The sequence below is a fragment of the Lycium ferocissimum genome, chromosome 1, assembly GCF_029784015.1.
Source record: "Lycium ferocissimum isolate CSIRO_LF1 chromosome 1, AGI_CSIRO_Lferr_CH_V1, whole genome shotgun sequence".
Lineage (NCBI taxonomy): Eukaryota > Viridiplantae > Streptophyta > Magnoliopsida > Solanales > Solanaceae > Lycium > Lycium ferocissimum.
The window spans coordinates 9757405-9767317 of NC_081342.1; the positions used below are offsets into that span (position 1 = coordinate 9757405).

At 36.1% G+C, this 9913-nt stretch overlaps 1 protein-coding gene across 2 annotated transcripts; it reads right to left on the reverse strand.

Annotated features, from left to right (window-relative positions):
- Positions 1–840: 840 nt before the first annotated feature.
- LOC132046910 (protein tesmin/TSO1-like CXC 3) lies at positions 841–8627 on the reverse strand. 2 transcript variants are annotated; one of them, XM_059437750.1, is made up of 10 exons: positions 8441–8627; positions 5481–5632; positions 4674–5394; positions 3092–3585; positions 2931–3002; positions 2135–2315; positions 1944–2039; positions 1794–1860; positions 1462–1606; positions 841–1383 (listed from the first exon to the last, which is right to left on the reverse strand). In XM_059437750.1, exons 1-10 carry the CDS (start codon positions 8600–8602, stop codon positions 1029–1031), a joined length of 2445 nt encoding a protein of 814 aa, XP_059293733.1. In that variant the 5' UTR covers positions 8603–8627; the 3' UTR covers positions 841–1028. The 2 variants fall into 2 exon arrangements, with proteins under 2 accessions (XP_059293733.1, XP_059293725.1); XM_059437742.1 differs by having other exon boundaries at positions 1462–1621.
- Positions 8628–9913: the final 1286 nt, after the last annotated feature.

The window sequence follows — 9913 nt, forward strand, 5'->3', positions numbered from 1 at the left end:
AGGTTTATGTTTCCACAACCCAGAATGCAGAAATAGCTGCAGCCTCAAACTGGGAAAAGATAGGGCAGAGCATTTGAATGGAGTTAGATAATATAGGGTAAAGGTAAAATAGGATTATGAAATATTAAGTAAGGATATAATTGGAAAAAGAAATTATAGAATGATGGAATAACACCAATCGGTTGTTACGTAAAATAAAGAACTTTCTGCTGCACAACAATACGTACGATCAAAATAACACTAATAACGATACAATACAATACAATGGGTAACAACGTTCCAAACACAGTGTAAGTGGATTAGTAACTTAAAGACGGGGTAGATACCCTGCTGCACATGTTCAAATACACTAATAATGTATAAATTATTCATAATGCCAATGCATATAAGTTAAATCCAATCTTAAATCCAAATCTTAAAGATGGTTTAGATGAGAGATGAGAATTACAGGGGGTCAAAAGATGGGAACTGCAAAAGCAATAATTATGCCCACCACACCTAGATGTGAACAGAATTACCTGAAGAAAGCAAATGATTGGGGAATATTAAGGTTTGAAAAAGCAAAAAAGAAAAGGTGTGTACTTGTATTTTTGTAGAGAGAAATGACATGAACAAGCTAGGCATCTGTCTGTTAGGCCCATAAGTATGATTTCTCGTTTGACCAGGGAGCTTAGGATATGTAGTGGACTAGCCCAATTAGTAACATCTTGTTTGGAGGCCCAACTTCTATAATAAACACACACTCCTACGTACATCATGCAAAATCACTCTTCCTAATACTTTATATCAATTTTTTCTTCATAAGATCAAGTATTAAACTAAAGAACATGACACAATAAGTACACTAACAGATTTTAATTCATTATTAAGGATAAAACAAGGTTATTAAGAAACAAGGCTATTATACAAGCAACAAGGGCGCCCTCAAAAGGTCCATGGAGGTGAACTAAACTAAAACTAATAACTACAATAATAAAGATATTAAAAAATTTCCTTCCAAGTTCACCTACTGGTTTAGATGATGATCTTCAAGGATTGGGAGTGAGGGAAGGAAATGAAGGGATGGATTGCAGTATCAACTTTCGGCTGCTTCGACGACCGGGCGAATTTGTAAAGTCACAATGAGCATGAGGAGGAGAAACTCTCTTCCTGTTGGGAGAAGATGTCTTAATGCCACTAATTGGAGAGGTAGTCTCTTGGAGTATCTGAGGCATTTCATTTTCTTTAATCGACTCAAATGGCTTCTCGAACTTAGGTTGAGGTTGAAAGAAATTTGGCCTTCCAACCCCTTGGCCAGCAAATATACCGGATGAGGATCCGATGGATAGAAATGATGATCGAGGCGGTTTGTTCTTCAATGAGAATGGGAGCTGCATTGGTGGTCTAAAAGGCAAAAAAAATCATCAGGATGTGAAAAGCATAAGAAGGAACTTCGCCTGAAAAGTTAAATGATTGATATACCTTCTGAACGCTAAAGGTGTAGCAGGCGGAACGGAATCTGGATTCTGCTCTACATCACTCTGTACTAGGTTTTTATGAGAAGTTCTATCCACAACACTCTTTTCAAATGCATCTGTTTCCTCTTCCTCGGCATCCCCATCTGTGCCTATGAAAATAGAACCTGAATCAGAATAGTAGATTTTCAAACTACATTTATAGGTCACAGCAACTGAATGAAACTAAAAAGATGATATGAACCAACGTTAAACTCATTCAGTTTAGGTAGCGGGGAACGTCTTAGAAAGGTTTTAAACTAAAACGAGCCAGTATTAGGAGTAGCTAACTAGACTTACCATCCTTCCTGCCAAATGCGTTCTTGCATCCTTCACATCTGCAATTAATGGAGCATCCGACCCCACCCTTCAAGAACAAAAACAATTACTATCAGCTGATGTATAAAACAAAAGAAAATCAATGCAACCTGAAAATGTAGAAATAAAGACCTGATAGCATTCACAATATTTCTTCAGACAGCCAGATTTCTTGCAGTTGCATCCTCTCTTGTGACGAGCTGAGGCAGGAGTCTTGCTGGAATCATCCTGCAATGCAATTAAATTACTTGTGTTATATGACTTATCTGTCACTTTGAAATAACAAAGAAATACAGAATGAAAACCATGAATTGTTTACTCACCCCTGTTTCAGAAAGAGAGTCGTTGCTCCTAATCACTTTAGGAGCAAAAGCAAGAGGGTTTCGTGATTCGATCTGTTTGCGAGTTGCAAGGACAGTATCTTCATGAATAGGCTTGTTGAAGCAGTCTTGACATGCACATGGCTCCACACAGTAGACCCCAGCAGCAAAACATTCACAGTAACTGCATTGACAAGTGAAATAGAAATTTTAAATTTGTAGATGGAGTAAGCATATTGTCACTATAGGAACATGATAAAAAATGCTAGGCCGATAGAGGGGGTCTATATCTTCTATAAGCTCTAATCATGCAGATCACAATTTTCCACTTCAATTATTCCAAAATACCTTTTGGGTTACAACAAATGGTGGGGGCAGTAACCACGTGTCCAAGAAAGTTTTGAAGCATTTATGGTCATCTCAAATTCAGAGACATACGAAGAGCATCCAATAAAGAGCTACCGTCAGTTATATCGAGTCCATCCACAAAAAACTGAATAAAGATTCAATATGCACAAGAAATTTGTTACATGGTAAGAACCCGTTTTACAACTTCAGATCATGCATATGCACTAACTAATATGGGGATTATTAGTCACCGTATTACAACTAATGTATTTATAACTCAACAATTTTCATTAACCAAACAATCCCGTAGTTAACGACAAATATAATTTAAAAAGAAAAATGGCATTTACTTAAACAACTGGCAGCTCATTTAAATACTCAATAAGCAACCCAAGGAATTTAAATTGAGTACGGACTAAAGATAGCACATAAAAGGAGAATAATAACTTACAGTTTCAAGCATTTTGATTTCTTACAGTTACAGCGCTTGCAGGATTCACCTTCTCCAGGTTCCAATCGACGCCTGTGGAAGCAATTTGTAATCAGATAATGGTAGAGCGAAAAGAGATTACAAGAACAAAATATGATCATAAGGGAAAAGGATGAACATGCCTCTTTTTCTTTGGACTAGTCTGATTAAGCTCTTCATTATTTACATATCCAGGTGCCTGGCAAACATCCTCCATAAGAGGTACACTATTCTCTAAAGGAACAAAAGGAACAATTTGTCCTTCTCTAGGGGTTTCAGGCAGAGATTTATTCAGTGGTTCTTGACCAGTAACTAAAGGATGAAGACTGACAGCTGAGCCGGATGCAATTAAAAGCTGTTTCCCAGAAGCATTATTAGCTTCATGCTTGACAACTTTGCCATCTTTTGAAGATGCTGCAAGGGCATTTAAATGCAAGCCAATTCCAGGTAAAATGCATCGCGAAGATTCATTTACAGTTTTAGAAGGTACAAGCTGCTTCTCGTTGCAGGCAAGGTTTCCATCAGTTTCTTGCACAGCAGAAGAACCAGAACCCTCATCTAAATGCTTTCTTCGAGGTCCCACCATCTCAAAAACTAGACAACGTCTTCTCATTCCACGATATAGAGTAGAGACCATCTGAATTAGAAAACCGATAAGAGATCAAGATCACAAAAATAAAGAACTGGAAATTCAATGCAAAATACGCTCGCAACTAGGAGCCCGTTTGGCTTAGCTTATAAGTAGCTGAAAACAGCTTATAAGCTGTTTTTAGCTTTTTTGAGTGTTTGGCTGGCCAGCTTATAAGCCATTTTGTTCTTAAAATAAGCCCAAAAAATAAGTTGGCCCGTTTGGCTTAGCTTAAAAAAGGCAGCTTATAAGCTGAAAACAGCTTATAAGCCAAAAAAAATAAGTTGGGCTACCCCAACTTTTTTTTTTTTTTGGCTTTTTTTAAGCCCATCCAAACAGGCTCTAGTACAGCTGGTAAATATAAAAGCTAGAACAGACAAATAAATGACTTTAAGATCAGCTAATAGACCACTAAACAAACATGCTCTGTGTTTGACTACTTTCCCCGTCTTCTAATGCAAAGCTGAAATATATTGCATCTCATATTACTCAGGAACCAGCAAATGCTTCAAACTGTAACCAAGTCAAGGTTCCACACAAGCAAAGATTTGTAAAATCAGTTTAAACTTACAAAATGCACAATGGTTATTTTGATATAATGTCAGAAACAAGGTAGTGTCTGAAAATCTTCCTTTAAGAGCAAAATCTGACTCAAATAATTTCCACGAGCTAGGCGATAGGATCACAATAATACCAGAAAACTCAGTAGCTATGACATTATATCAAATGTCGAGGGGCCAGTCCTTTGAAAGCTAAAACCCTCGGTGCCTTCTATGATCAGCTCAACAGAAAAACCAATGTGCTTTTGTCAAAGTCAACAAGATGCCAATGAAGAATGTATAACATAGATGTTATAGCACAAAAAGGTACATATGCTACTGTCTATGTATACATAGATAGCAGAAAACGTGTAAAAATGACTTTTCCAAAGTAAAAACTTGCAGTCAAAATAGCTGAACACAACCCATAACATAGGAAGAGACGAATAAAGAAAAGGAAAAATGGAAAAAACAGCCACAACACGTAGTGGCTATCTCAAACAATTACAATAAAAGCACCGGCATTAAAAAACTAGTATGCAGAATGCAATTGCTCACCTCATTTTCAGTTTTTTCACTTTGACCCACACCCATGCCATCATTGGTTAGAGATGAATCAGGTTTCATATTTTGGGTCTCGGTATATTCCTCGACTTGAGTTTCATCCCCAGGTTGAGTAGATGGCTTTTCTGTTTCACTTCCATCTCCACCACACTCACTGGTACTAACCTGACTAAAATCTTGCATATTCTGCATTTCATTTGAGATAAATCCAAAGGACCTAAAATTAGGACCTGTTGCTTTCGTGAAAGCCTCAGGGTTACCAGGTGAGTCAAAGATGAGTAGATCTGTAGCATCACAAATCATATTCTCCCAATCACATTCTGAAGGTTCTCTATTTGGATCATTTTCATTTGTCCCCTCCATATTCACCTCACATCTAAGCAAACCTTTTCCAGACTTGTCTTGTACCAAAGGGACATATGTCACAGAACTGCCTGCAAACTCTGACAAACTCTTACCTCTAATGCCCCCAGTAGGCAAAGTACTGGGACTGTCGTTGCTGCACTCATAATTTAGACTTCTGGCAAGCTCAACTGCAAGCTTTGAGCATTCATGGGATGGTGAAGCCAGTGCTTCAACCACAGAACTCTCAGAACCAAAACTTTCCTTGGGCTCATTTGAGTTATTTACAGCATCTAAGTTACCTTCAGCGTTATCATCTTTAACACTGTCATCAGAAGCAAACTCTGGTTTTGATGGATCTGAGAGCAGGTGCCTGGCAAAAACAACAAAATTAACCAAAAAAAAAATAGCCTGATTGGCATTCAATAAAACTAATGAGAGAGAATAAAGATTGATTACCTTCTTAAAAATCTAGATTCCCTGACATGGGGTGAGGTGAACACGGACGGTATAGATGCAAAACTAAGGGTATTGAGCGTCTGAGGGAAGTGTGCGGACTTAACTGGTTTGATGGGCGAAAGGTTGTTAAGGAAATTAGAAAAAGGGGATTCCTGCATAGAGAGAAAAAGAAGACCTTCAGATTGCAAGAGAACAAGAATACAAGAGAACAAACTAAATGATAGTAATAATTTCCTGAACATGCGGATTTCAGAATTTCAACGACGCAACAAGCTAAGCCCTTTCAGAAAAAATATGTTATTTACGTTAATTGACCCTAACGCAAAAAGAGCAGAAAGATCTCAAGCTAATGTCAAAGATAACAGACCAAGTAATGTGCAGGGAAGGAAATGAACTTGGTTCGTTCGTCCACTTTCTTAATCATATATATAGCAGCTTATCTGCTTCATCAGTTAATTAAAGAAGACACGTGCAAATTATCCAACAGTGCCTGGAAGTTAATTAGTGTATGCATATTTCATTTTTTTGCTAATTAACCTTCTTGAAGGAATGCATCCACCACAGCTCAATTGAATTCCAATCCAAGCAAGATGAAAATGTGACAAGATTCAATTGGGAATTAGACAGACAGCCTAGGTAAACCATCACAAGTTTTCCAGATACAAAGGAAGGAGAACTATCACACTATAAGGCACAGATGAAAGAATCTCAACAAGAGAATCTTGCGATGCAAGATCAAAGAAATCTCACATTTGAAAAACTAGGCAAAATATCCCAACAGTTAATTGAATATTGGGAAGGCTAATCATGTGATAAAGGAAAAATTAGTTAAAGAATAGAAAATAGATAAGGACTAAGTTTTATTAACACAAGAACTAACACCAAAACAGGAAAAGTTTTATTAACACAAGAACTAACACCAAAACAGAAAGCATCCAAATAAAGAAACTAGCAAAACATGCAAACTCAGAAAATGATAAGAGAGACAATTTCAGCAACATAACCAAGTCTTAAAGCATTCTAGACACCGGGAAGATAGCAAATCTAACAAATCAAGGATAAGGTCAGCTATGTTACCAATAACACTGAAAATCAATTTCATTGAAATTTAACAGTGGTCAAGTAAAGGCAATGAACAAAATCACCACTAGAAACACATCAAAAACAAAGAAGAAAGGAGGAAAAAAAGAAAACAACGTATTCCACTAAATCAACCCAATTCTCCAAAAAAAAAAAAAAAGTGTCATTTCCACTAATTAGAAACCACTCTAATATAAATGGATTAACAGAAGCAGGATTCCCATTTCCCAAAAGATTTATCTTCAGCAAGCTTTGGTGCCTAAAAATTTAAACTAACCCTCAAAAATAAAAGCCTTTCCAGAAGCAGCGTTTCTCAAAAAATGAAAGAGGGAAGAAAAAACATGAATAGCAAACTAGTTTGCAAGATGAACAGCCCCCATTTCTCAAAAAAACAACAACAAAACTCAAAGTAACCAAAATAAAACAAATCAGACATCAACAAACAAAATCCACAATACAAAGATATCAATGTTTCCAAAATATCAAGAATTAGCAACAAAAAAAATCAAACATTAGGTTCTTGGAGGAACTAAATCAGTAACAACCAAAACCCTCAAGTCAATTAGCCAAAAATCCCCCTTCCCCCCAAAAAGAAATTCAAAAATTAAGCAACAAAAAACCAAACATTAGGCTGTTGGAGGAACCAAATCAGTAACAAACAACCAAAACCCTCAAGTCAATTAGTCAAAATCACCCCAAAAAAATTCAAACATTATCAAAAGATCCTAACTTTAGGCGCTTGGTGAATATCGAACTATTTTGCAAGACTACTACACAACAAAAAAAAAAAAAAAAAAAAAAAAAAGCACAAAGTAACAATAATAAAACAAATCAGCCATCAATAAGCAAAACCCACAAAACAACAACACCAATGTTTCCGAAAAAATCAAGAATTAGCGAAAAAAATCAAACATTAGGCTGTTGGAGGAACCAAACCAGTAACAACCAAAACCCTCAAGTCAATTAGCCAAAATCCCCCTTCCCCCCAAAAAGAAATTCAAAAACTTAGCAAAAGATTGCAAGTTTAGGCTCTTGGTGAAATCAAATTAGTAATTATACCCCATTTCTCAGAAACAACCTTAAAGTAACCAAAACAAAACAAATCACACATCACTAAACAAAACCCACAAGACAAAGATACCAATGTTTCCAAAATATCAAGAATTAGCCAAAAAAAAAAAAAAAAAAAAAAATAAAATAAAATAAAATCAAACATTAGGTTCTTGAAGGAACCACATCTGTAACTAACAACCAAAACCCCCAAGTAATTAGCCAAAAAAAAAAACACCTCCTCAAAAGAAAAAATCCAAACATTAGGCTGTTGGAGGAACCAAATCAGTAACAACCAAAATCCTTAAGTCAATTAGTCAAATTCCCCCTTCCCCCCCAAAAAGAATTCAAAAAATTAGCAAAAGATTTTAACTTTAGTCTCTTGGTGAAATCAAATCAGTAATTATACCCCATTTATGAAAAAAGATCCTGAAAGTAGCCAAAATAAAACAAATCAGACATCAGTAAACAAAACACACAACACAACCATACAAAGGTTTCCAGAAAATCAAGAATCAGAAAGAAGAAATAATCAGACATTAGACTCTTGGAGGAACCAACTCAGTAACTAACAACCAAAAACCCTCAGGTCAATTAGCCCAAAAACCCCTTCCCCCCAAAAAGAAATTTTTAAAAAATTAGCAAAAGATTCTAACTTTAGTAAAATAAATCAGACATCTATAAACTAAACCAACAAGACAAGTATCCAAAGAAAAAAATCAAGAATTAGGCTGTTGGAGGAAGCAAATCAGTAACAAACCAAAACCCTCAAGTCAATTAATCAAATTCAAAAGATTCAAAGTTTGGTGAAATGAAATGAGTAAAAATACCTCAAATTTGGAAATGGGTGTTACGATCTGGTTCTTGTTTCTCTCAGGAGTATCCATTACCACCACAACACACTTTCTACCTTCTACTTCTACTTCACTCTTTTTTTCTTCTACATTTTCACTCACTTTCTCTTCTTCTTCTTTACTTTCTTTAGTAGACATCTTTTCTATCACACAAATACACACACACAGTTTCCCTCTCTGAGATAAAGAAAGAGACAGATTAAATTGAATAAGGAGCGGGAATGGTGATAAAGAAAGGTTGGATTTTCTCGTGTTGATAAAAGAATGGTGACATCTATCTGCCCCCACTACCCAACCCCACAACCTCAGAACGCACAAAGAGAAGTTGTTGACACCACACAGCTATGAATGAATCTTTGGTGGAACAAAAAACAAATATAAAGGGTAGGAGGGAAAATAGACCAAAAAGTAACGTACACTGGAAATAGTTTGACCAAATCTCCTCCCTTTACTTTTTACCTTAGTCACATACTTATAAAACTCCCACTTTTCTTTTTTTTTCCTTCTGGTAGGAGGTAGTATATGAATTTAATTAAGTGAGGATTCAACAATAATAATATAGTCAGTGTAATTTTATAAGTGGGGTTTGGGAGGGTAGAGTGTATTCAGACTTTAGCCTTATCTTGCACTAACTCAAGTGCGTAAGTGAGGACTTATTTGGGATTGTAGCGAAATTACTATTGTTGTTTTCGTTATAGTTCGAGTTGAGAAAAATAAGAATCCGATATGAAAATCCAATTGTGTATCTTTTAATGTCAATTATTTGCTTATGAGATATTCATGTTGTTCTCGAGGGGTGGTTTAATTGTCATAATCCTTAATTTTAATAGCAATATTACAAGTTTAATTACAGTTACATCGGGATCATAACTGTAATTATTATTGTAGTTGTGATGATCCTGAAATTACCTCGGGATCGGGAGTGTAATTGCTATTGCAGTTATCGTGATCCTGAAATTACCTCGGGATGGGGAGCGTAATTGCTATTTTAGTTGTCGTGATCCTGAAATTACATCAGAATCAGAAGTGTACTAGGTTATTTTAGTTGACGTAATCTTGAAATTACCTCGGGATCAGGAGTGTAATTGTTATTGTAGTTGTCGTGATCCTGAACTTACCTCGGGATCAGGAGTGTAATTGTTATTGTAGTTGTCGTGATCCTGAACTTACCTCGGGATCGCGGTTGTAAAATTGTATTTTAGTTGGCGTGATCCCGAAATTACCTCGGGAATTGTTATTGTAGTTGTCGTGATCCCGAACTTATTATTGTAGTTGTTGTGATCCTTACGTCGGGATCAGAAGTGTAATTGCTATTGTAGTTATCGCGATCCTGAAATTACCTCGGGATCAGAAGTGTAATTATTATTGTAGTTGTCGCGATACGAAGTAGAGAAAGCAAGAATCCAATTGTATATCTGTCAACTATTTGTTGATGATATATTCACGTTG